This window comes from Leopardus geoffroyi, chromosome B4, assembly GCF_018350155.1.
Source record: "Leopardus geoffroyi isolate Oge1 chromosome B4, O.geoffroyi_Oge1_pat1.0, whole genome shotgun sequence".
Classification (NCBI taxonomy): Eukaryota; Metazoa; Chordata; class Mammalia; order Carnivora; family Felidae; genus Leopardus; species Leopardus geoffroyi.
Window position 1 is genome coordinate 78983281 of NC_059341.1, and position 26633 is coordinate 79009913.

The 26633-nt window shown below is 53.9% G+C and overlaps 1 protein-coding gene and 1 long non-coding RNA gene across 4 annotated transcripts; one reads left to right on the forward strand and one right to left on the reverse strand.

The window, feature by feature from the left end:
* The first annotated feature begins 1885 nt into the window (after positions 1–1885).
* Positions 1886–9668, forward strand: TAMALIN (trafficking regulator and scaffold protein tamalin). 2 transcript variants are annotated; one of them, XM_045467063.1, is made up of 8 exons: positions 1886–2243; positions 4384–4433; positions 6056–6110; positions 6215–6317; positions 7469–7562; positions 7666–7732; positions 7948–8014; positions 8454–9668. In XM_045467063.1, the coding sequence occupies exons 1-8, from the start codon at positions 1992–1994 to the stop codon at positions 8954–8956; spliced, it is 1191 nt and encodes a 396-aa protein (XP_045323019.1). In that variant the 5' UTR covers positions 1886–1991; the 3' UTR covers positions 8957–9668. The 2 variants fall into 2 exon arrangements, with proteins under 2 accessions (XP_045323019.1, XP_045323020.1); XM_045467064.1 differs by lacking the exons at positions 1886–2243; positions 4384–4433 and adding an exon at positions 5438–5932.
* Positions 9669–13131: 3463 nt separating this feature from the next.
* On the reverse strand, positions 13132–21922 carry LOC123590094. Of its 2 annotated transcripts, XR_006708604.1 has the most exons (4): positions 21681–21922; positions 21409–21526; positions 14162–14246; positions 13132–13181 (listed from the first exon to the last, which is right to left on the reverse strand). It is a non-coding gene; the product is annotated as an uncharacterized LOC123590094 (long non-coding RNA). The 2 variants fall into 2 exon arrangements; XR_006708605.1 differs by lacking the exons at positions 13132–13181; positions 14162–14246 and adding an exon at positions 16873–16922.
* Between the last annotated feature and the right edge of the window lie 4711 nt (positions 21923–26633).

A 26633-nucleotide genomic window follows, 5' to 3' on the forward strand; every position in this document is an offset into this window, starting at 1 on the left:
AGCTGATGGCCACTTGGTGGTGCCCAGGGGGAGGTGGCAGGAGGGAGAGGAAGGGACTCAGCTCTTGGCTCCCAGCAGCCCCCAGTCTACCCTCTGCCCCCCACCCAACAAGCATCCTGCCATCTGGACTTGTGTAATTACTGAGGGGTGGCACAGACCCCTCCCACCCATAGCTCCTGCAGGAGCTGGGGCCCCAGGGATGGGGGGCTGAGGGAAAGACAGAGTCAAGGAGACAAGGAAGGACAGCGACTGAGACAGACCAGGGCACCGAGACAGGAGACAGCCTTTCCTTCCTGTCGGATGTGGCCACTTGCCTCTCTGGACCGTTCATGCCACCCGTCTAACACAGCGCATGTATATATAACCAGACATAGACTCTGTAGCCCCAGTGCCCAGCCGGTACCCGGCATGGACCAGGGCATAAATGTAGGGGGAAGGAGAAACTGAAGCAGACAGCATCACATAGGGGTTAGGATGGCAGGCTCCGGTGCCGGGCTGCCTGGCTTTGAGCCTCCGTTCTGGCACTCAGTGGCCTAGAGCACGTTACTTAACCTCCCTGGGCCTCAGTTTCCTCATCCGTGAGGTACCGATTTCCTAGGGTTGTTACGAAGGCCAAATGAGTTAACACATGTATGTAACAGCACCCACAGAACGGTGTGCACGGCCCATGGTAAATGCTCAATAAATGTCAGCTGTAAAGGCATAACACAGATTTGGGAAGACTGGAGGAGAAGGGGACAGATGGGGACTGTACCTCCCCAGCCTCTGTTTAGTGGCCAATGGTGGGATGCGGAGGCCCCCAGCTTGTGATGCTGACGCCTTGTGGTGGCTAGCTGCTCTTTAGACGCCAAGACTGGCCTTCCACTTCCTCCTCTCACTTCTTATTTGGGCACCACTGACGACAGAGACTTCAGCTGGGCTGTTCCAGTCTCTCCCACTGCCTGGCAGCCACGGTAACACAGGGCGGGGGTGGGGGGGGGTGGGGGGGATGGTCCCGAAGACAGGGTCAGAGAATGGTTGAGCACATCCCCCAACCCTGAGCACCCACTCAGCTCAGGCACATTCCCCTCTCCATGAGTCAACACACAGTTAAGATCTTTCTGCTGGGAAAAGGGGTATCTGAGCTCCAACATCAGGAGCTGGGGGAAAGTTTATCTAGGAGGGACCACTCTCCAGGCTCTCCGAGGGGACACGCCAGAACTACGCCCACGGGATCCCGGGTTTCCACCGCTTCCCTCTCCCCTTGACAGAGAAGGGGAGGCAGCCTTTCACCTCTTCTGGGGCAGCGGTGTAGAGGGGAGATCCCGGGCCCTCACTTCCTGGGGGGGTTCTGCACAGTCAGCTCAGGGTTATCTCTAACCTCCTTCAGGGATCTCACCCTTCCCCCTGTGCATCCTTTTCCCCCTGCACAGCGCAGCCACCACTCTTCCCTTGCCTAAAGTCTCCTGCAGATCCCTGGATCTCTCAGAATCTTTCCCTGAGCCTCCCAACCTCCTTACAGTGATCCCTTTCTGTACCCTCACCACCAGATTCTCCATGAATCTCCAAAGCCATCCATCTCTAAATTTTCAAATCTCGTGCACAAGCCCCTTCACAGATACACACACACACACACACTCATCCCCTCTTCAGGTATCCGGGAGACCCCTGGCCCCGCCCCAGGATGCCCTGCCCCACTCCTCCGTGGCTAGGTTTTCCCCTAGCGGGTATTCGGGTCAAGACTTTCCCCAGCCTGGCAGGGTGTCGGACGCTGTGGGCGGGGCTTCAGGGCAGCACCCCCCCGGGGGCGGGGCCTGCCGCTCCAGGGGCGAGGCCACCCGAGGCCGCTCCCTGCCCGCCCCCCAGCCCGCCCCCCAGCCCGCCCAGCTCGCCGATCCTATAAAGGGAAGCGACCTGCCGCCCGCCCGGCTGGCATCTCCGAGCCGCTGGTATTCCCGCCGCGCGGAGCGAGCGCCGCCACCGAGGGTCGCCGGTCGCCGGGCGCCGGAGCCATGACCCTACGCCGACTCAGGAAGCTGCAGCAGAAGGAGGAGGCGGCGGCCGCCCCGGACCCCGCCGCCAGGGCTCCCGACTCGGAAGTCGCTCCCGCCGCTCCGGCCCCGACCCCGGCCTCCGGTCCCCGTGCTGCAGCCGCCAGCCCCGGAGCCCCCGGGGACGAGCTGTACGCGGCGCTGGAGGACTATCACCCGGCCGAGCTGTATCGCGCGCTCGCCGTGTCCGGGGGCACCCTGCCCCGCCGAAAGGTGCGTCCCCACCCCCCAATTCCCGTGGCCCCCCAGCTCTAGGTACCCTCCGGTGTCCCTCCCTGCCCCGAGACCTGCTCAGCCCCTCAACATCCCGCATCTATGCCCGCTGACCCCACAATATATTCCTCGGGGGCCACCGGGTCCCCCACTTTCCCCGCCCCCCCCCAGCCCGCTCTTCCCCACCGACACGTTTCAGAACCTGCTGTCCTTCGGCCAGTCTCCCGGGCCCCCTCCTCCGAAGGCGCAAGCCTCCCCGCGCCGCGGCCCCCGCCTCCACGCCGCCCCCAATCTCGGCGGCTCCCCACTCCCCACGCGCCGCCGTCGCGTCTCGCTCCTCTCCTTCCCGACTCCTCCCCAGCACCCCCTTCTCCTACTCGCTCCAGCTGCCCTCAACACCCCTGTGCCCCGCCCCCTACTCCCCCCCCACCCGCCCCCCGCTCAGGTATCTCTAGGCCCCCAGGCCCCCAGCCTGGGCTTCTCCATTTGGAACGTGAAGGCCTAGAGCTGGGGTCCCGCCGCTCTCCCGGACGAGTTGAGGGTCCGAGAGCCCCCGGGGGGGAGAGGCGGGTGGACGAGAATGTGTGTAGCGCCGCGGACTCCCGAGAGCTCACCCTTCCGAGGGGACGCTCGGATTGCTAGGCTCCGGGCCTGCCGCCTGGCCCTGCGTCGGAGGTGCGGGGCGCAAGGCTACCGCTCCGGGGACTTCACTGGGACCGGACGCAGTGGGAGGGGTCGCAGGGCGCCCGCGGGGCAGGAAGGATGCGAGCCGCGCCCGCCCTCTGAGTCTCCCCCTCCGCGAGGCTCTTCCTCTGGCCTGGGGGGACCTGAGCACTCAGAAAGGGGGACAGAAGACCCAGGTTAAGGAGGGAGGGGGGTGGCCTTCCCCGCTCAGTTCCCCCCTCCCCTGGCCCTTGGCTTCCCCCCACCACACACAATGAACAGCTTGTTGAGAATTTGCATTTTATGAAAATCGGGTTGAAAGACAAAGGGGTCTCTCTATGCTGCCCAGTCCTTCCACCCTGGCCCATTTGGGAACTCTCCTCACCCCTGAGGCTGGTCTTTGGTTCTGGAGAAAAGAGGGCTCACTTCACTTCCTAGCCTTGGAGCAGCCTGGGGGGAGGGTTAACTAGGGCACAGACCAGGAAGGCCCTGGGCTGTTGAGGGCACACAGGACAAGGGCTGGCCTGGGATGGCTTCTCCCAAAGACCAATAATTTAGGGAGGGAGAGAGACTAGTTTCTCAAGGGCCCTAGGGAGGCAGGAACCCTCAGCTCTGACATTGCCTGTCACCAACCCCCCACCCACCCCCAGCCAACCAAACAAAACCTCCTAATCTCTCTCCTAAGTATAGTGAGACTTAAAGACAAGTTTGAGATCTGTGTTTTTTTGCTTTTGTCCCAGAGAGCAACAAAATATATGGCAATGTCGAGAGACACAGGTGGAGGTGGGTGTAGCTGGCCACCTACAGCTGGGATCCACAGTTGCTCCCTGAAACAGCCTGTACTTTGGGGGAGGAGAGTTGGCCCCACTGTCCCCTGCCTTTCCATGTTCAGGCTGGGATTGCCTGCCCCTCCACGCTTGGGCCTCTGACCGCAGCTCCCCCAAGTCACTGTCGGTGGCTGAGAAATTAGGAGGACATGCCCGACTGGCACGGGTCTCTGGAGTACCTTGACAGGCAAGCCCAGGAGACCCCAGCCCTTCTTGGGGAACCTCTGGAAAGAGCCTCTGCCTCAGCTTGCCGGGTTTGGGAGTCCTGAGCCCTGCAGACATACGCCCTGAGGACAGAGGCTATTCTATCCAGATTAATGAGTCCCCCTTGCCTCCCAACCTGGGAGCTAGCACAGAACCATTAAGGTTCATGCATCTGGAAACTGGTAGGACTGATGTGTCCCCACAGTCTCAGTTATGGGGTAGAGCCTTAGGGAGAACTGTGGAGTGATGCTGGAGTGGTACTGGGCAAACAGTTACACTGGCAGCAAAGCAGGTGTGGAACTGGGACCCGACAGGCAGGCAGCAGGAAGTGAGGTGAACGGTCCAGGGCTGGAGCCCAGGGGAGGGACCTCCCAGAATAGGATTCTCAGTACCTGCTCAAGAACAGTTCCCCTCTCACCTGCTCCGTCCTCTGTCTTCCCCCGCAGGGCTCAGGATTCCGCTGGAAGAATCTCAGCCAGAGTCCCGAACAGCAGAGGTGAGTCACCAGCACCCCAGCCCCTGCCCTGGTCCAAAAGTGTGAGGTGCTGGGGTGGGGATGGGGGTGGGGGGGCAGCACGACACCGCTGTCAGCCCAGGGGGCGTCACTCTCCCACCCTTTCTGCATGGCTCCCTTGCTAGGAGTGAGGGGCAGGTGGGGGTGTGGGCTGTGCTAAGGGGGTGGCAGAGAAAGGAGGTAGGGACTTTTGAGTCATCAGGTGTTCCTCATGCCACCCGCAGTCCCTGCCAGTTAGCCCTCCCTGGGGAGCTCTGGATCTGGGAGGTGGAGGAAGCAGAAGCCTTCGGGCTCCCCTGAGTTCTCCCAGCCCCAGCAAGCCCCGGGGGCCCAGACCACAGCCCAGCTGGGTCCAGCTGCTTGAGTCTGGCTGCCCTGCCTGCAGAAGTCCAGTCCTATGCTGGTCCCAGCCTGTGGCGGCCCTCTTAGGAAGCATCGGAGGTGAGGGGAAGAAGTAGGCCCTGACCTCGGGCCTCGTGCTGGCCCTGGCCCTGGCCCATGCAGACTTGGACCTGGCTTCTAAAATAGATCAGCTGACTGCAGCCTGCCAGCCGGATTGGCCTGTTTGGCCCTTGAACTAAGAGTTGTTTTTATATTTCTAAAGGGTTGTAAAAATAAAAACAGAACGATGTATGACAGAGGCCGAATGGAGCCCACAAAGAAAGCCCAAAATATTTACTCTCTGGCCCTTTACAGAAAAAGTTCGCCAACACTTGCAGAAAACCCCGAGAGTGCGCTGGGGTAACACAGCACTTGGGTCACCCTATTCCCCGCCCCAGCTCACACAGAGGGGGGAAAGGCCTGCGTTTACAGTGGGGAGGAGTCAGGGCCCGGAGTTGCTGTGCGGCATTTGAGGGGCATCTGGGTCAGGCTGGGCGCTGTGGGCCTGGGTCTCCAGGGCCTTTCAGCGGCCGAGACTTGAGGGGGCCTTTGGAGGCTGCTTTCACTCTGCCCCTGGCCGGGCGGGAAGGAAGGGGGTGGGGGTGGGCAGAGGAAACTCTGGGCTCCCCCAGCAGGCGGGGATCTGGAGGCGCTCCAGACCATTGTGTCCAGGGGGCAGGCCTTCAGTGCGGGAAGGGGCGGCCTCGAGCCTCCCCTCCCCCCTCCCCCCCCCCCCCCCCAGCCTCACATCTGGTGGGCTGGCCCGTCGCAGCTGGGAGGAGCAGCTGTGGTCGAGCCTCGTGACTGGCCTCTGGGGGTGGGGCCAGCCCTCTCCCCAAGGCTGTGGAGCCGAGAGGCTCAGGGCTGGGGCCGAATGTGGGGCCTCGGCTAGTCGGCCAGTCTCTCGGGCTCACCAGAAAGCTGGAGGTGTGGCTGAAAAACTCGGGAAGCCCATTCCCTCCGGGGGCCAGCCATTTCCAGAGCCTGCCTCCACTGGAGGCGAGATTGAGTCTCCGCGGCTCCGTGGGGCGGAGGTCAGCCGGGGATCGGGACGGGCATTCCGACAACCCGCGAGGAGAGTTGAATTGGCGCTGGAGACGGTGAGCCCTGCCTGGATGTTCTGGAGCAGACCTCCAGCATCAGCGGAAGACCACGCTGTGGGACCGCCAAGCTCCTCTTAGTCCTGACAGTCTTGATGAGATGGCCCCTGTGTCCCTTTGCAGGAAAGTGCTGACTTTGGAGAAGGAGGAGAACCAGACCTTCGGCTTTGAGATCCAGGTGGGAGAAGCTGGGCACAGAGGGAGCCCAGGGTTGGAAGGCCACTCTGACAGATGGCCGGGCCCTGCCACACCCCTGGCTGATGGGCCCCTTGTCTGTTACAGACTTACGGCCTTCACCACCGGGAGGAGCAGCGGGTGGAGATGGTGACCTTTGTCTGCCGGGTTCATGACTCCAGCCCTGCCCAGCTGGCTGGGCTCACACCAGGTGAGGCCCCAGCCTGGGACACAGGGCCCTGGGGAGAGGGTAGGACCTTGCTCCCAAGCAGAGGGGGTGAGAAATTGCTTCTGAAACCCATTTCCTTTCCTCCTCCTGTTTTGAGAAGGCCAAGAAGAATGGATAGAGTGCGGGCTTGGGATCCAGGCAAACTTGCCATTGACTGTGTGACATGGAACAGTCCCATCTGCGAAATGGGGGCACTAACATGCCTAGGGGTTCCCTAGGCACAGAGCCAGGACCTGGTAAATGGCAGATGTCGCTGCTGCTGTTTTGTCTCCTGGCTGTCTGGCAACCCAGCCCGTGCAGGAGCCAGGGAGGGGGCGACATTCCCTTAGATCTGCTCCGATACTGGACATCAGGGCCTCTCCTGTGCCGACCCGGCCCAACTCTGGGGTACCTGCGTGACGTCCTCTAACAAGGAAATGATGCCTCCACTGGGGGCCCTTGGGATTAGCCAAATCTAGAGTCCCCAGGCCCCAGGAAGGGGATTGAGACTGCAAGAGCTAAGCCCCCTTTTAGCACCACTTTCTTCCCTAAGCCCCCTCACCTCCTTGCCCACTTACCAGCAGCCCCGGTAGCCAAGTGGTATGTTGCAGCTTTGAAAAAATAGTTTCATATTCACTCTCCCTCCTGATCCTTGAAGTAGCCACAGTAGGGATCACACGCCCTTTTTATAGATGGGAAATGGACCCGTAGAGAATGTGGCTTGCCCTGTCTGAAGTCAGAAGGTTCCGCAGCGGCACAGGGTGTCAGAAGCTGAGGCCTCTCATGCCTGGGGCCACTGTTAGCTCTCAGCGTGGTGCTACTCACCCTGACCCCTTCCTGTCTCGCCTGGGTCTCATGATAGCCTGTGGGCCAGACAGAAACAACCAACTCTGGGGGCAGGCAACCCAGGGTTGCTGAGAGGGCTCAGCCTTTGGGGACAGTTTCCTGAGTGGGGAGTGGAGGTGTTGGGTCTATGAGGGCCCTATGCTGGGGCGCTGGGCCAGGACAAGGTTTCCACACAGCCATCAGGAGTGGCAGGAGGGAATTCAGGAGCGTTCTGTGTATTACCCCTACCCTTCCTGGCTAGGGTAGGGGGCTGCAATTCTTCCATCCTGCCCCGTGGAACACAAGCTCACCCCCTCTCTGCCTGGCAGGGGACACCATCGCCAGCGTTAATGGCCTGAACGTGGAAGGTATCCGGCATCGAGAGATTGTTGACATCATTAAGGCGTCTGGCAATGTTCTCAGGTATGTCTGGACGCTGCCATCCGGAGGGTTCCTGAGCCCAGCTTCTCTCAGTGTGTCCACACCCTGTGGGCTCACTTAGCCTTTAATTCCCCAACCTCCTCAGGCTGGAAACTCTGTATGGGACGTCAATCCGGAAGGCTGAATTGGAGGCACGTCTGCAGTACCTAAAGGTAGGGCAGCCCAGATAATGTCCAGCCTCCACCCTCTTCTTCCAAGCTCCTGCCCCTCCGGCCCTCACTCTTTTTTTAGGGGCTCATTTACCTGTCCGAATATGCTTTTAACCTTCAGATTTCTTCTGTGCACTGCCTGATCCCTCCGTCTATACCCACCTCCTGCTTGTTTCTTGCTTAGCTCCTGACAGTGAGGCGGGGGGTGTCTCTTGCAGCAAACCCTGTATGAGAAGTGGGGAGAATACAGGTCCCTAATGGTCCAAGAGCAGCGGCTCGTGCACGGTGAGTAGATTGGGGGTGCAAAGGGTCCCTTTCACCCCTACTGATGTCCCTATGCATGCTCCCCCCTCAGCACTCGTGGGTTACTTCCCTGTCCAAAGTGAAGAAAAGTTTGTTGAGCTACTGCTATGGGTACAATATTGCCCTGGGCCGCTGCACACACATTTTTAGTTCCTTCTCCCAACAGCTTTCTGAAGGCGAGCGTTAGTGTCTTCTCCATTTTACCGATAGGAACAGCGAGGCTCAGTGAGCTCGTTTCAAATGCCTTCCGGGGCTCTTGTGTCACAGTGGTCCTCATAAGGACTCGAGTGTATAATTCCTGTTTTACAGAGGAGGGAAGCGGGGCTTAGGCCAGGGGCCACACGGATGCTCAGCAGGAAGGAGCTGAGGTCCCCTCTCCATGCCCTCTGACAACGCTTCCTCGTGTCTTCTGCCCCTGCAGGCCTGGTGGTGAAGGACCCGAGCATTTATGATACATTGGAGTCGGTGCGCTCCTGCCTGTACGGCGCGGGCCTGCTCCCGGGCTCGCTGCCCTTCGGTCCCCTGCTGGCCGCGCCCGGGGGTCCCCGCGGAGGCGCGCGGCGGGCGGGGCGAGACGCGGACGACGCCGTCTACCACACGTGCTTCTTCGGGGGCGCCGAGCCACCCGCCCCCCCGCCGCCGCCGCCGCCCCCCACCCGCGCGCCGGGCCGGGGCCCCGCCGAGGCTCTGGCGTCCGCGCCCCGGGCCGCGCTGAGTCGCAGCGCCAGCGTGCGGTGCGCGGGCCCCGGGGGCGGAGGGGGCGGCGGCGGCGGGGCGCCGGGCGCGCTCTGGACTGAGGCCCGCGAGCAGGCCCTGTGCGGCCCCGGCCTGCGCAAAGCCAAGTACCGCAGCTTCCGCCGGCGGCTGCTCAAGTTCATCCCCGGACTCAATCGCTCCCTGGAGGAGGAGGAGAGCCAGCTGTAGGGGCGGGGCGGGCGGGGGAGGTATTTATTTATTTATTCGTTCCAGCCAGTGCAAAAAGGGGGCGGGGGGAAGGGGCGGGGGGGGGGGGCCCGGGTCCGAGGGGACCCCAGGAGCCCAGCGCAGCAGCGGGAGAGGGTCCTTGCCGGCCCCAGCTGGCCTGCCGGTGCCTCGCTGCCTCTGCGGACCGCTGACCCCAGGCCCCAGTACCCTTTACTCCTCCTCCCCTAAACCACAGTGGGAGGCGGGGCAGGGAGAACCAGGCGAGCTTGGGTTGGGAGAGGTTTGGGGGCGTTCATCCTACATCTGGGTCAGTAGTGCCTTGTGGGGTGTCCAGGGAAACAACTCCCCTGGAGGGGAGGAACCCTGTCCCACGAAGCCCTCTCCTCAGCTTTACTTGCCCCTCACCCTTGGCCTGGGGCGGCAATGGCCGATGGCCGGTCGCTCGCCCACCCTCCACACACATACAGAGTTCCGGTTAACCAGCCAAAGGTGCTGGTCCCCCTCCTTCCCGGCCTTGACCCCTAAGGGCTTGGCCCCCTCCCAGGGGCCTATAACTAAGTTGGGTCCTGCCGGGCAGGGGTCCTGGGTTCTCTAACCCTTGGGGGACAGGAATGGGCATGTCCAGCCGGGTGGGGGCAGCACAGACTGTTCCAGCATTTTGCATATTGTTGCTTCTGAACCACAAACTGTATAAAATTGATGGTTTTTTGCATCTGTGTCAGCGTGGTGACTGCCTGGTGGGGGGCAGGATTGGGGTCCCGCATGCTCTGACTCAAACACACACCCTGCCCCCCAACACACACACACACACACACACACTATATTTTACATCTTATTTGCTTGGAGCCTGCAGCCAGGGAAACAGTCTGGTGGATTTTAACTTACATGTATGAACCTGAACTAGAGGCCCCACACCCTCTTCAGAACTTGGGCCTCTTGTTTAAATGTATCTGGAGCCTCCCTTCCCAAATACCCACAACAGGTGGTGCCCAAGGCTTGTCTAAAGTCCTTAACTATCCCTGTGCAAATAAATAACCGGTGCCTGGAACCCTCAGGGCCTGGGTCTCCCACAGAGACCTTAGCAACCAGCCACCCAACCTGTGACAGGCCTAACCAGGGACTACTCCATTGTTCTAGGACTCTTCAGCAGTTCCCCAGCATTCCTACAAGAAGATTCTAACTCCTATGCTGGGTTCTCTGACCTTTGCCTGCCTCATTTTGTCTCCCTTCTCGCTTTCTGCTCTGGCTCCCTTGTTGTACCTGGTATGTTTCAGACCCCATCCACTGGAGGCCTCTGCATTCACTCTTCTCCTAATCGGCCCCTTCAGTACTCCGCTCTGCTTCCCAAAGGCCTCCTCACCCAGTCCAAAATGCAGTCACACCTTCCACTGGCTTTTTCTGTCCTACTACTCCTGACCCGCCACAACTGTCTCGACTTTGGGGGATTTTGGTGTTTGCCTGGCTCCCCTCTCCATTACCACATACACTCCTTGTAGCAGAGCCCAGGGACCTTTCCTGTCTCCTCTGCGGCTTTATTTCATGCCTGATACTAGCTCATAGTAGATGCTAGCTCAAGAACTATAATGTGTGCTCACAGCATCTCCAAGAGGTGGACGCCACCTTTCTTTGAAGTGACCCAGGGCAAGTGACCTGCCTAGGGTCAGAGATTAAGTAGCAGAGCTAGGCCTGAGACTTGAGGCTCCATGCCATGGTTCCTCCCTGGCAGTAGCCAGCACGCAAGGGGTGGCTCTAAGAGGTCTAAGTGGCACCCTCCCCCGGCCAGGCCACCTCCTACCCTCCCCCTCCTGCCCCACTGCACTTGAATGCGCTCCCTGCTTCCTCTCTTGCCCCTGGACCATCCCTTCACCTAGTATGAGGGTGATCTTTCCAAAAAGGAAATCGGATCACAACCCTCCTCACTTAAAATCCATCATGGCTTCCCCTGGAATAAAAGAATAAATTCCAAACTACTTCCTATGCTTATCCATAACATGTTGTCCCTCTGGGCAGACAAATTACAACAAGGCATCCCTTCCTCTGAGTTGACAGCAGCCACGCAGGTCCCAGAATTTAGCAACTGGGAGACTTTGTGCAGTGCACAACCTCTGCAATTGTATTAGGATGCCTTGTAGGAGGCCCTCGGGGGTCAGGTCCCTATCTCTCTCTTCAAGCTCGAATTGTTTCTCCTTCCATGTCACTTCTCATGCTTAAGCCACACTGTTCTTCCTAGTCCTAATCCTCAAATATGCCCAACTCTTTCCTGTCTCTGCCCTTTGCCTATGCTGTGCTCCCTGCCTGGACACTCTTCTTTACAAGACTGATTCCTCCATAGTGACTTCAGCTTAAACACTTCCTCAGCTTTCCCAGATCAGATCAGTAGTTCCCCTGTCCTCATTATTCTTTATCTTGAGCCCTCTAGTTATTTACTTATTTATTTAATTTTCTTTTCTTTACCACACTTAACTCCCCATTGGTGATTATACTGACTTCCTTTGTATAGATCTTTTGCCTTCCTAAGGCAGGAAACTCAGCCCTGTTGACATTGTGCCTCCAGGGCCTAACACTGGTGTGGTACACAGCAGGTGCTCAATAAACAGGAATGCTTCCTTGGGGCCAGGCCAGCAGAGGGTTGACTGGCCACCTCCCCAGCTCTCAGCCCTGGGGTAGGGGTGGTGAGGAGGCCCCACCTCTGCTCCAGCTGATGCTGGCAACTGTAAGCCCCTCTCCTGCTGTCCCTTTGGGGCTGGGTGTCAGCTCCAGCCAGGGTCCCTGCACCTGGCCGAGCTGCCCTCCCTCGTTCCGGGGAAGGGAAGACATTTGATTAAGCAAATGGAGCCTCCCTAAGCTCCCTGTTTGAACAGCTGCTCTGCAGCCATGACAAACAGCAGCTCTTAGAGGCTCAGGTCTAAGGGAGGGGCCCTCTCATACCTTTGTTCCCAGAGCCTGGGACTGTCAGGAGACCAGTTGCCTGGGCAGAGCCTAGCACCTTACTGGGGGCGGGGTCTGCAGGGGCCTCCCCGGCTTTTGCCTCCTAGCAGGGACACCCAGCCTCTCTCTGACCAGCCTGTTCCTCCCCTCCTCCCCTGCGGCTAGTCTTGGGGGTGATGTCGGTACCCCTCACCCAGGCTGAAGGGGCTCCTGGAGGAGGCTGAGGGGGTGCCCAGAGCGGGGCTGGATCCCACCTCACAGATGATGGGATGACGGCACCAGCACAGCAGCCTCCTGCCGTGTAGGTGGGTGACAGGGAGTGACTAATGTACGAGCTGCGATGCTAAAAATTAACCCAGGGATCGTGTTTGGTGGAGGATGGGGGTGGATGGGAAGGGAGCAGGGACGGGGAATAGTGTGTGGTTGGTATTCCCCTGCCCTGCCTCCCCTCCTTCATCTCCCACCAGTCTTCTGGTCCTTTTGGTGCCTCGGGGGACTCTGTGGGAGCCCTTCCCCATCCCCAGGCCAGAAGAGCGGTCCCCAATAACCCCAGGGACAAGAGTGGACGCCATTCTAGGTCGTGACCCAGCCCTGCAGATGGGAGTTCTGGTCTGAGGTCCCTGCAGAGCTCTCTGCGTCTGCCCCCATCTCCTCAGCATGGTGGCAGCGTGCCCCGGAGCCCCCTGGTTCTCCTCCCACTCTGCTCGGGGCCACCGCTCTGCTCAGAAGTGGGGGATGGGGCAGGAGTAGCCAGTGCACAGAGACAAGGGAAGGTTTCCACTGGCGGGTGGAGTGGGGGTGGCAGTGGAGGCAGGAGCTGTACCTGAAGGAAAGGATGAGGGACCCTATCCCAGAGCACCTCTATGGACTGGTACTGTACTGAACACTTCCAGAGCCATCGGGCGCTTAGGCCTCACCGCATATCCAAGAGCCATTCGCCACTGTCCCTGTTTCACAGATGAAGAAACTAAGAAGTGGAGAGGTTAAGGGAACATAGGTGGTACCTGGAAGAGACAGCATTCCCTCATCTATGTTTGTCTGAAGGGCCCGGACTGGGCAGAGGGAAGGCATCCCGAGGGAGTATGAGGACAGGATGTCAAGATGGTAAGGAACCAGGGAGTCTGGGTGGTTCAGTCGGTTAAGCGTCCAACGTCGGCTCAGGTCATGATCTCACGGTTCAGTTCATGAGTTCAAGCCCTGCATCAGGCTTTCTGCTATCAGCACAGTGCTTGCTTCAGATCCTCTGTACCCCTCTCTCTGCTCCTTCCCCACTCTCTCTCTCAAAAATAAGTAAACACTAAAAACAAACAAACAAAAAAAGATGGTAAGAAACCATTTAGAGGAGCTAAACCTCTAAGGCTGTGCAACTCATGTGTGGGGAGGGAAAGTGGGAGCATGGAGGGTGGATGAAAGGGGGGACCTGAGGGAGCAGGGTCTGATATGTGCCAGACAGCAGAAGGAGATCAGGTCGAGAGGGATCAAGGCTCCATGGATGTGGGTGCTGTGCTGGAGTGAGGTGAGAACATTCCCATCAAAACATCGAGGGGCTCTTGACACTGGATTCTGGGGGCCACAAAAGGGGCTTGGGCTTGGAGAAGAGCTTTGTTGACACACATAAGAAAACTTATTAGGAGTAATCCATAAACACTCCCATTTTGCTCGGAGACAAAACCAGAGAACTTGAGCTGAATGGCGGCAGGACAAGAAGAGATAAGATAGTAGAAGGCACTCTCTGCTCACCAGTCAGTCAGTCACTCCTAAAATTGGAGAAGTGAGAGGCTGTGGGACTCCCCAAGGGTCAGGAGAAATGCCAGGCTGTCTACTTGGGAGGCTGCTTGGCCCTGCAGTGATGGCGGGATGGGATGGCCTAGAGGAAGGAAGAATGGGCTGAGGGAAGTGAGAGAGAAAAGACCTTGAGGTTGAGAAGGCAGAGGGACCAAGGAGGGCTCCTCCATGCAATGAAACGGCCAGAGTAGAGGTGTGCCTGACCCCTGGTGGTGGCCTCAGAACACTGCATCTCTCTTGGCCCTGACCTTAACAGGCACCAGATCTGGAAGAAGGGGGGTGTCCCATCAGCCTAGTGCCCTGCCCCACACTCTCACAAAGTGGAGTCTCCTCTGAATCACACAACCCATCTGAAGCTCTCTGCCATCTGAATTTGCCCAGCACTGAGTAGGCATTCAAACAACATCGACTGAAGGCACGTGTGTCTGAATGAATGAATAATGCATTCGGAACTTATAAATGATCAAACTTAATTTATTTCAACCAACATACCTTCTCTGCGTGGAACCCCACTTAGTCTGAAGGCTTAGAGACTGGGCTGGAGTGGGGGAAGTGGGGAGGAATCACATCTGCTAACCTGCAAGACACAGAATTTTTACCATAAGGGAGACCTCCTAAACTTCAGTGACTGTTTCGTTCCTGGAATTTATAGAACACACACATTTATGCAAAAAGTAAAAATTATGGAAACGAAGGGGTGCTAATTAGTAACAAGAAGACACGTAAGAATAAATCTCATTGGAAAAGTAAATATATACTAAAGATAGTAGATTAATTATAAAGCTAGTGTGAAGGTTAAAAGACAACAGTAGTAACAATAACTATGATTACAATAATCAGGTAAGGGACACAAAGGTAAAAAGATGTAAAACGAGGCATCAAAAACAAAGTGTAGGTGGGGGGAGAGTAAACATTTTGGGCATTAGAATGGGATCAAGCTTCAGTTATTTATTTAGAATGTTGTGATACGTAAGCCTCATGGTAACCACAAAGCAAAAAACTATAGTAAATACACAAAAAACAAAGAGAAGGGAACATAAGCATACCATAAAGAAAGTCATTAAAACACAAAGGATACGATCAAGAGAAGAAGAAAGGAAGAGAGAGGAATTACAAAAACAGCCAGAAAACAATTAACAAAATGGCAAGAAGCACATACCTATCCATAATGACTTTAAATGTAAATGGACTAAATTCTCCAATCAAAAGACATACAGTGGCTGAATGAATTAAAAAAAAAACAAGACCCGTCTATATTCTGCCCACAAAAGACACATGTTATTTATTTATTTATTTTAAAATTTTTGAGAGAGAGCACGAATGTCCCTGCAAGTGGGGGAAGGGCACAGGGAGAGGGACGCTCAACTGACCGAAGCACCCAAGCACCCCAAGAGACATACTTTAAAAAAATTTTTTAACGTTTATTTACTATCGAGAGACAGAGAGACAGAGCATGAGCAGGGGAGGGGCAGAGAGAGGGGGAGACACAGAATCTGCAGCAGGCTGTAGGCTCTGAGGTGTCAGCACAGAGCCGGATGTGGGGCTCGAACTCACAAACCACGAGATCATGACCTGAGCCAAAGTCGGTTGCCAAACCAACTGAGCCACCCAGGTGCCCCATCAAGAGACATACTTTAGATATAAGAACAATACAGGCTGAAAGTGAAGGAATGGAAAAAGATATTTCAGGCAAATGGAAACCAAAAGAAAGCTGGAGTAGCTATGCTTATATAAGACAAAATAGACTTTATTTTTTTTATTAAAAATTTTTTAATGTTTGGGGCACCTGGGTGGCGCAGTCGGTTGAGTGTCCAACTTCGGCCAGGTCACGATCTCGCGGTCCGTGGGTTCGAGCCCCGCGTCAGGCTCTGGGCTGATGGCTCAGAGCCTGGAGCCTGTTTCCGATTCTGTGTCTCCCTCTCTCTCTGCCCCTCCCCCGTTCATGCTCTGTCTCTCTCTGTCCCAAAAATAAATAAACGTTTATTTAAAAAAAAAAAAAAAATTTTTAATGTTTTATTTATTTTTGAGAGAAAGAGAGAGATACAGAGTATGAGCAGGGGAGGGGCAGAGAGAGAGGGAGGCGCAGAATCTGAAACAGGCTCCTGGCTCTGAGCTGTCAGAGCCTGACACAGGGCTCGAACTTGTGCACTGTGAGATCATGACCTGAACCGAAGTCAGATGCTTAAATGACTGAGCCACCCAGGCGCCCAAAATAGACTTTAAAACAAAGACTGTAATAAGACATAAAGAAGGCTGTTACACCATGATAAAGGCCTCAGTCCAACAAGAGGATGTAACAACTGTAAATATTAACGCACCCAACACAGAAGCACCTAAATGTATAAAGCAAATATTAATAGACCTAAAGGGAGAAATTAACAGCAATATAATAATAGTAGGGTTTTTTTTTCTTTAACGTTTATTTATTTTTGAGACAGAGAGAGACAGAGCATGAACAGGGGAGGGGCAGAGAGAGAGGGAGACACAGAATCTGAAACAGGCTCCAGGCTCTGAGCTGTCAGCACAGAGCCCGACGCGGGGCTCGAACCCACGGACCGTGAGATCATGACCTGAACCGAAGTCAGACGCCCAACTGACCCAGCCACCCAGGCGCCCCTAGTAGGGGGTTTTAATACCTCATTTACATCAATGGGTAGATAACCCAGATATAAAATCAATAAGGAAACAATGGCCTTAAATGATACGTTAGACCAGATGAACTTAATGGATATTTACAGAACATTCCACCCAAAAGCAACAGAATACACATCTTCTCAAATGCACAAGGAACATTCTCTAGGACAGATGATATGTTAGACCACAAAACAAATCTTAATAAGTTGAAGAGAACTAAAATCATATCAAGCGTCTTTTGTGACCATGATGGTATGAAATTAAAAATTAATTACATGAAGAAAGCTTAAAGATTCACAACTATGTGGAGATCAAACGACAAGCTACTGAACAACCAGCGGGCCAAAGAAAAAGTCAAAGGAGAAATAGGGGTGCCTGACTGGCTCAGTTGGAAGAGCGTGCGACTCTTGATCTTGGGGTTGTGGGTTTGAGCCCCACGTTGGGTCCAGAGATTACTACATAAATAGATAAATAAACTGAAAAAGGAGAAATACAAAAAAAAAAAAAAATACCTTGAGGGGCAGCTGGCTGGCTCCTTTGGTAGAGCTTGTGACTCTTGATCTCAGGGTCATGCGTTCAAGCCTCACGCTGGGTGTGGAGCTTACTTAACAAAAAATACCTTGAGACAAATGAAAATGGAAATAGAATATACCAAAATTTATGGGATGCAGCCAAAGCAATTCTAAGAGGGAAGTTCAAAGTCATAAATGCCTACCTCAAGAAACAAGAAAAGCCTCAAATAAATAACCTACCTTGATACCTCAAGGACCTTAAAAAAGAACAAATGAAGCCCAAATTTAGTAAAGAAAGGAAATAACAAAGACTAGAGAAGAAATAAAGGAAATAGAGACAAAAAAAACCCATAGAAAAGATCAAGAGCTGGTTCTTTGAAAAGATAATATTGACAGGCGCCCGGGGGGTTCAGTTCCTTAAGTCTCTGACTTTGGCTCAGGTCATGATTTCATGGTTCGTGGGTCTGAGCCCGACACTGGGCTCTCTGCTGTCATCACAGAGCCCGCTTCAGGTCCTCTGTCTCCTTATCTCTGTGCCCCTCCCCCACTTGCTCATGCTCCCTCTCTCAAAAATAAGTAAACGTTAAAAAAAACCAACATTGGGGCTCCTGGGTGGCTCAGTCAGTTAAGCGTCCAACTCTAGCTCTTGACTCGGGTCATGATCTCCTGGTTCACGAATTCGAGCCCCCTGGCAGGCTCTCTGCTGACAGTGTGGAGCCTGCTTAGGATTTTTTCTCTCTTCCTCTCTCTCTGCCCCTCCCCTGCTCATGCTTTCTCTCCCTCTCTCTCTCTCTTTCTCTTGAAAATAAACAAACATTAAAAACATAATACGGACAAACCTTTAGCTAGACTCACCAAGACAATAAAAAGAGAGGAGTCCAATAAATGGAAACAGAAATGAAAGAAGAGATGTTACAAGTGACCCCACAGAAATGCCAAGGCTCAGAAGGGACTACTATGAACAATTCTATGCAATGAACTAGACAACCTAGAAGAAGTGGTCACATTCCTAGAAACTCACAACCTACCCAGACTGAGTCATGGTGAAACAGAAAATCTGAACACACTGATTACCAGCAAAGGGATTAAACCAGTCATCCAAAACCTCCCAACAGACAAAAGTCTGGGACCAGAAACCCTCACTGGTGAAAACTACCCAGCATTCAAAGAATTAATATCAATCTTTCTCAAATTCTTCCAGAAAATACAAGAGGGGAATTCTGAGCACAGTTTACAAGGCCAGCCTTACCCTGATGCCAAACCAGACGTAAATGCCACAAAACAAGGAGATTCCAGGCCAATATCCCTGATGAATACAGAGGCAAAAATCCTCAACAAAATATCAGCAAACTGAATGCAACAGTACGTTAAAAAGAGTCATACACCATGATTACGTGGGATTTATTCCAGGGATGCAAGGATGGTTCAACATCCACAAATTAGCTAACGCAATACACCACATAAACAAAATGGGGGACAGAAATCACCTGATTGTCTCAACAGATAGATGCAGAAAGAGCATTTGACAAAGCTCAACATCCATTTATGATAAAAACTGTGAACACGATCAGTACCTCAACACAATAAAGGCCACGTATGAAAAAAGCCCACAGGTAACAACATACTCAACAGTGAAAAGCTGAAAGCTTTTCCCCTGAGATCAGGAATATGACAAAGATATCTACTCTTGCCCCTTTGACTTAACATATTATTGGAAGTCCTAGTCAAGAGCAAGTCAGCAAAATAAAGAAAAATGTATCCAATTGGAAAGGAAGGGATAAAAACTGTCAGTACCTGTGAATGACACGGTATTACACACAGAAACCCAAAAGACTCCATCCCCAAACTGTCAGAACTAATAAACAGATTCAGTGAGGTTGCAGGATGCAAAACGAAGACACAAAAATCTGTTGTGCTTCTAAACACTAATGAACTGTCAGAAAGAGAAATTAAGAAAATAATCCCGTTTGCAATTTCATCAAAAAGAATAAAGTGCCTGAGAATAAATCTAACCAAGGAAGTGAAAGATCTGTATGTTGAAACCCACGAGACATGAATGAAAGAAACTGAAAAAGACGAGTCAATGGAAAGATAGTCCACGCTCATGGATTGGGAGAATCATATTGGTAAAAGGTCTGTACGGCCCCAAACAACGTACAGATTCAGTGAATCCGTTATCAAAATCCCAACGGTGTTTTTCACAGAAATGGAACACTCCTAAAATCTGTACGGAATCACAAAAGACCCCAAACAGCCAAAGCAATCTTGAGAAAGAACAAAGTTGGAGGCATCACTCTCCCTGATTTCAAACTATATTACAAAGCAATAGGAACGCAAACAGTGTGGTACTGGCATAAAAACAGACACATGGATCAACAGAACAGAAAGGAGAGCTCAAGGCATAAGTCCACGCATAGGTGGTTAATTAGTTTACTACAAAGGAGCCAAGAATGTTTTTCAGCGGAGAAAGGACAGCTGTTTCAAAAATGGTGCTGGGAAAACTGGAAAGCCACATGTAAAAAACTAAAAATGGACCTCTCTCTTACACTGTACACAAACATTAACTCAGAATGGACTAAGATATGAACATAAGACCTGAAACCACAACACTCCTAGAAGAAAACTTGCGCGCTAAGCTCCCTGACATAGCTCTTGGCGAGGATCTGACACCGAAAACAAAAGCGACAAAAGCAAAAATAAATACGTGGGGCTGGCCACATCAAACTGAGAAGCTTCTGCCCACGAAGGAAAACATTAACAACATGAAAAGACAACCTACGAAATGGGAGAAAATAGTTACAAATCACGTATCTAACGACGGGCTAATATCCAAACTATATACAGAACTCATATAATCCGATAGCAAAACCCCCCCCCCGAAATCCAGTTTAAAAACGGGCAGAGGATCTGAACAGACATTTTTCCAAAAAAGACACGCAGATGGCCTACAGACACATGAAGACATGCGCAACAGCACGACTCCTCAGGGAAATGCAAATCAAAACCACAGTGAGGTATCACCTCACACCTGTCAGCATGGTCAGTATCAGAAAAAAACAAGAAATAACAAGTGTTGGCGAGGATGCGCAGAAAAGGGAACTCTCACGCACTGTCGGTGGGAATGTAACCTGGCGCAGTCACAGTGGAAAACAGTATGAGGTTCCTCAAAGAAATTAAAAGTAGAAATACCATATGACCCAGTAATTCTACGGCTGGGTATTTATCCAAAGAAAATGAAAACGGCCATTCGAAAAGCTATTTGCACCCCCCGCGTTCCCTGCAGCGTTATTTACAACAGCCAAGATAGGGAAACACTCTTAAGTATCCATCAATGGCTGAATGGATAAAGAAATTGTGGTACACATATGTATTACTCAGCCGTAAAAAAGAACGAAATCTTGCCATTTACGACAACATGGATGCAGGTCAAGGGCATTATGCTAAATGAAGTAAGTCATACAGGGAGAGACAAATGTGGTAGGATCTCTCTTAGATATGGAATTCCAAGCAAAAACAAAAACAACCCAAGCTCACAGGTACAGATAACTGGTGGTTGCAAGAGGCAGGGGATGGGAGGTGGGAGAAATGGGTGAACTGTTTTGATTTTCTTTCTTTCTTTTTTTTTTTTTTTTTTTTTTTTTTTAGTTTAAATAAGTTAAACAAAACTCTTCCTACAAAGTAAAAATTAGGCAAATTCTGGCGCTCTGGGCCTCTTTCCCCTATGCTCCCCTGCAGAGTCACTTGAAAGCCGCCCCCCTCACAGCTGGTGAAGTCCTTGCAGCACCGCCCCACCCCCCCCCCCCTCACCAGAGTGACAGGCCACCTAGGTCCCAGCACACTAGCATATTCAGCTCTCTCCAAAATCTCACTCTGATTGAAAGCCTGGCGCTAACCCCACTTTCTGGGAAACTCGTCTCTGGTTAAGTGAATGTAAGGCCAGTGATTACCAACTACAGCAACAAATCACCCGTGAGACATTTAAAAGTAGCCAGGACCCTGCTCCTTCCCTTAAGGTTCTGATTCAGGCGTTCTGTGGCAGGCTGGAGCTTCCATATTGTAAAAACGATCTTTATGTTCAATAAAGAATTACTGAACACAAGTTGACTGAAGTCGACTCTAGAGACCTCTGAGCTCCCTCCCAGCTAGAACCTTGGCACTCCAATCACGGACAGAACTCTGGTTCCCCTGAGGTCCTATCATCCACAGGGAGTTGATGACCTGTGCCTCCCACTGGCATTTTCTGGCCCGTGGTGTGGTGGCGGCTCCCCCATTGACTCGGAGCTCTTGGAGGGCAGGGAGATCCCGTTGGAGACCCGTGTGTCCCCATCTTGGCTGGAGCGGCCGTTGGCACACAACAGAGGTATCCGGGACCTGCTGGCTGTGTGTGGCCAGAGCTCAATGGGGAAGGGGAGGGGAGCGGAGACCCCAGCCTGAGAAGCTGGCAGGCCAGGTCTTCCCTGCAGCTGCTCCTCAAAGGTTCTGGTCTAGACCAATAGTTGGGGTTGGCAGGGGGAAGATCAGACCGTGAGCTGGGTGCCACTTCAGTGCACCAACTGGAATCAGCGGGGCGCCCCCCTCCCCACCCTCGCCTACCCTGAAGCTGAGAGGCTGAGGGCTGATTTTGCAGAGGCAGGTTCCAGCTTGGGGGTGCAGCCATCATTAGCTGGGGTGGGGGTGGAGACGGGGACTCTGGGTTGTGTTTGGCTGGAAGCTGGAAGGGAAGCAGGTGGCAAAGCTTGAGTGAGTAACCGCCTCCCCAGAGCAGCAAATCTTGCCGCCCCAGGAAGTCCCACAGACATTCTGCACCCCCTCCCCCCGCCCACGCCGGGACCTTCTCCTGGCAAACGCCCACCCGAGCTCCGCACCTCCAGCTCGCTTTACGCGCTCGCTCTTCCGGCGCAGACGCGCGGCGCCCCACCACACTTGACCCCGTTGCAGACACCCACACCGTGCCCCGGGCAACCTCTCCGGCGGATCCTCCCTTATTCTCTTGCCACACCCCACCCGCCGCCCATCCTCTCGCCCTTCAGACCCTTTAGAAACCCGGGAAGGGTCCCTGTGGCTCCCGGGTCCCGGGAGGGGCCGGGCCGGGCCGGGCCGGGGGCGTGGCCTGGGCAGGTTTGCGGAGCTCTGGGGTGCTATCGCCCTCTGCTGGGAAGACGTGGGAATTGCTTCACCTCTCTGTCGTACGGTATTTTTCCTGCCCCCTTGGCCACCTGATTTCGGACCTTCCTTGACCTCTCTGCCATCTCTCTTCTTTCCTTGACCTGACCTCTTGAGAATTTCGAATATGTAGGTGTCGGTCCTAGTCCCGGGTCTGTCACAGGCTAGGCTCGGGTTTCTTCCCGGTGATAGCAGTCATGAAGACCAAATGCAGGACAGTGAAAGAAGACACTTTGTAAGCCGAAAGGGAGCATCTGGGTAAGAGGTGTGGCTGTTGTTAATGCTAAGGGCAGTCTCTCATACTTTCTGGGGTGTGGATCCGGGGGGGGGGGGTATTTCCCCCCCTGTCCTTGGCCCACAGTGGAACTAGAGGCACAAATCTCTAGGGATCATCACATTTTGATATATTGCCTTCCCGTCTTTTCCCCCATATAGAGAAGCAAATATATATATATATATATATATATATATATATATATATATATATATATATATATGGTTTTTTTTTTAAATACAAATGTGACCATACTCTACATGCAGTTTTATGTCTGGTTCCCCCCCGCCTTCAAGTGCACAAGTCATGGTTAAAAGCCTGGATTCTGAAGTCAGACAAACCTGGATTCAAGTCCCCCTGTCCTTAGGCAAACCACATAACCTCTACCTTTCTCAGCCTCAGTCTCCTCATCTACAAAGTGGTGCTGGGGCACCTGGGTGGCTCAGTCGGTTGAGCGCCCGACTTCGGCTCAGATCATGATTTCACAGTTTGTGGGTTCGAGCCCCACATCAGGCTCTGTGCTGACAGCTCGGAGCCTGGAGCCTGCTTCCGATTCTGTGTCTCCCTCTCTCGCTGCTATTCCCCTGCTCACATGCTGTCTCTCTCTCAAAAATAAAGGTTAAAAAAAATTTTTTTTTAATAAATAAAAACACAAAATGGTGCTAATGTGGGGAATACACACTTCACAGCCCCTGGGCATTTCCAGCTCAGCATGTATTAGCAGGTGTTATCTCATGCTTGTATTTTGTTTTGTTTTCAATGTTTATTTATTTTGAAAGAGAGTGAGGGCATGGGTCCATGAGTGCACAGTGGGGGAGGGGCAGAGGGAGAGGGAAACAGAGAATCCCAAGCAGGGTCTGCACTATCAGCACAGAGCCTGACACGGGGCTGGATCCCACAAGCCGTGACATCGTGACCTGAGCAGAAATCAAGGGTCAGACGCTTAACCGACTGAGCCACCCAGGCGTCCGTCATGGCTTGTATTTTGAGCAAGACTCTTCTCCAGCCCCGTGATTCTCAGTGTGCAAGATGTTCTCCCTTCTACAGGTGCCATCACGGTAAGAAAGGGAGATCTCCATCTCTGAGCTTGCCTCCATCCCAGCACTGCTCTTGGACACATGGGTCTCGTTATCCTTCAAGCACACTCAGAATTCCCCTTCTTAGTGAACTGCAACTGCCCTCTGCCTCGCTGGCCTTTTCCCCAGGTTAGGGCTCCTTCCCTCCCTTCCCTGGGGTTCCTACTACCTGTTGCCTCCGCAGAGAAGCCTCTCTGACTGTTCCTTTAAAATCGACAGCCTTAGTCATTGTCTAGCCGCTTACCTGCCCTGTCTGTCTTCATAGCACTTCTCAGTATGAGGCATTATGTTATATATGTTTTTATCAGTATCTCCCCTTTCCCCGCCGATATATGTCCAAGGAAAGTAGAGACTTTCTGAGTTTATTTCTCGCCCATCTCTGCGGTTCCTACAAGACTGCCTGGCACGTAGTAGGCCCTGGATAGATTGTTGTGCGAATATGAATAAACCCACCACTCACCTTTCTCCCTTCAGAGGCAACAGTTTCCTAGAGGCCACTTGTGTCCAGCAGAGGGCGCCACCACACAGCGTTTGGAAGTCTGGGCTGGCGCTAGGATGGGAGACATTTATAAAGCCCGTGGGCCTCCCACCCTGTGGGCGCTCCGTGGGGGCTGGGATTGGAAGAAAGAGGGCCCCCTGCACTCATCTGTCTTGGCAGCGTGGAGCTGGCAAGCCCCGGCCACATCCTCCAGTGCGCTCCGGTGCCCTGACTGCCGGACACACGTCCCTTGGCAGCTGATGCTTCTGGGTGGATCACACCCTGCCCTGGGCTGTGCAAAAATGAGACCAGCACCATGAGGCGCCTTGCTTGTTCCCGGGTGTGCTGCAAGGCCCAGACAGAAGTGTGTGTGAAATGTTTTGTGAGTGTGAACGCCAGGCGCATGTAATTTAGACACGCTTTTACTGGTGGTGGAGGCAGATGGGCAATCGAACAGGAGAGACCAGAGAGCTCTTCAAGGGAATTGCCAGGCTAAATGAAGGTGGGCTTGTGAAGAAGCTCAAGACAGTGAAGGAGAATGAAGAAGTTAAAAATAACAAGTACCTTTCACCAAGAGCTTATTAGGAGCCAAGGCTGAGGAAAGCGACCTCCAAACATTGTCTAATTATAGCTGACACTTAGATGGTGCTGACCTGTGCCAGGCACTGTCCAAGCGCTTTGTGCACACACACTCATCGGATCCTCACCACTCGGGGAGCTGGGTCCTTGGGATCTCTGTGTCCATTCTATGCATGAGGAAAATTAACCAAATAGCTTGAGGAACTTGCCCCAAACCACACAGACAGGGCTGGGATTCAGACCTAAGCAATCTGCCCCCTGGAATGTGCTCCCCAAGCCCTCGTGGTCACAACCACTCTGAAAAGAAGGTATTCTTGTTCTACTTCCCGGGGGGAAACTGAGGCTCAGCGAGCTCACAAAGGCTGCTAAGGCCACGAGGCAAATAAGTGTATTTGAGCCCTGCTTAACGACCAGATGATACCTGCCAGTCCCCATGGAGTCAGGAAAGGGGCTGCGGAGACGGGGACAGGGTGCTCTCAGGCGGGGCTCGCAGCTGGCACGCCTGCTTCTTCCTCTGAGGGTCAGGGCCGGGTGACAGAACACAGGCTGCGTAGGGCTGCGTGGCTGAAAGAGAGGCTGCTTGGTGGTCTCAGATTTGTGGAAGGAAGGAGGCTGGGCCACCTTCTGGGCCAGGATGGGAGGGAAGGAAGGAAGTACAAAGTGTTTTGGTAGACACCATCCACAGTGATCCCACCCAGGCCTATGGTCTCCCTCCTGCAATCCTCCCACCCCCCACTCCCCCCCCACACACAGGGAGAAAAGGGGGCACTGAGTGGCTGTCTTGACAGGGCGAGGTGGGAACAGCCCCATCCCTTGCCACAAGAGCCCCCAACCCAGCCCCTGGCTCCCAGCCTGTTACATAAGCTGCTCCATACCCAGGGACTGGAAATAGCCATGGCTGTGACGGGCTGGGCCGGGGGCATGATGAATGGTCCCCAGGAGCATCAGCTGACCGCTCCCTAAGTGACCTGAGGGCCTGCCGGCAGCTCAAGTTACCTAGCCCTCCCTGGGAGGAGGCTTGCAGAGGACAGTTCCAAAGTGACTCTGCGTCTGGACATTTATGGTGTGAGTGTCTGAGGGATCGTCCTACTCACAAGCCTGAGTGGCTAAGGCAGTTCACAGCCACACTGGGCCACTGCAACACCCCCCCCCACCCCCCCACCCCCCCCACCCCGGATGCTGGGTGCCAGAGCCTTGCCCAGAGAAAGTGCTTCGGGATCCCTGGAGCCAGCACCAGAGACAGCTGGAGCTCTGCTCCTCTGGGTCTTCCACTAAGGGCACCAGCAGAGAGCAAGAGGAGATTGAGAAATCGGGGGTGGGGCGTGGGGGCTGCTGGAGGCCACAGGCTGCATTATTCCAGGGCTGCTCACTCCACCCCATCCCCATGCCTCCCAGTTTGCAGCACACCCTGACACTGCACTAAGGGCCCCTTGATGCAAGGAGGTGCCCATATGCTCTGATGCCCACTGGAAAGGGCAGAGCCACAAGACCCCTCCAGTCGCCAGGTATACACCCCTACTCCTGAAAGCAACTTGGGCAGACTTTCCCAGATGCTCCCCCCCCCCCCCCCCCCCGGCCAGCCCTCCCTCCCCGGGGCACAGGAGGCTGTTCTCCCAGTGCACAGTGATCACATGGTAAGAATTATGATTATGGCTCTTCCAATTCTGTGCCTTTGAGATACCTACCCCTCCAAAACAAAAACCACCACCACCACCACCACAAAAAAACCCACCCCAAACCAAAAATAAAAACCTTCCTCCTAAAAATATCAAATTAATGCTTTGTATCACCTACACCAGTTAAATCACCTAATTATTTGCCCCCAAATCCTTGGGTGGAATGGGTACTCCCATCCCAGGGAGTGAGGACCTCTTTTGCTCCATGACTCCAGAGCCCTCTGACGGGTAGGAACCTCCCAATTGGAGAAGTGTGGGGAATTTTACAAAAGCAATGAAAGGCAGGTGAGCCGCCCAACAAACTTCCTGCTGAGAGAGGTTCCCTGCTCAGTGATCAGATGGTCACACAGACACAGAGCCACTCTTGTTGGTGCTCAGGTGTGGGGCCAGGACTCCCCTCCAAACCCCTATAGGAGCACTCTCTGGAAAGCTCTGCCTGTGCCCAGGTAGTGCCCCTGTCTCGGCCACCCTCCTTGTGTGCCTGTGGGTCTGGGACTTCTGAGCCCGTGGAGGGGGCAAAGAAGAGACGAGCCCCAAAGGTACACCTGGGGGCTATGGAATACCCACCCCAC

Excerpts from the sequence above, each read along its gene's own strand:
- TAMALIN (XM_045467063.1), top strand. The coding sequence starts at position 1,992 with ATGACCCTACGCCGACTCAGGAAGCTGCAGCAGAAGGAGGAGGCGGCG. Across the intron at positions 6,111-6,214 it reads CCTTCGGCTTTGAGATCCAG|ACTTACGGCCTTCACCACCG; the intron begins GTGGGAGAAGCT and ends TGTCTGTTACAG. Across the intron at positions 7,563-7,665 it reads GCGTCTGGCAATGTTCTCAG|GCTGGAAACTCTGTATGGGA; the intron begins GTATGTCTGGAC and ends CAACCTCCTCAG.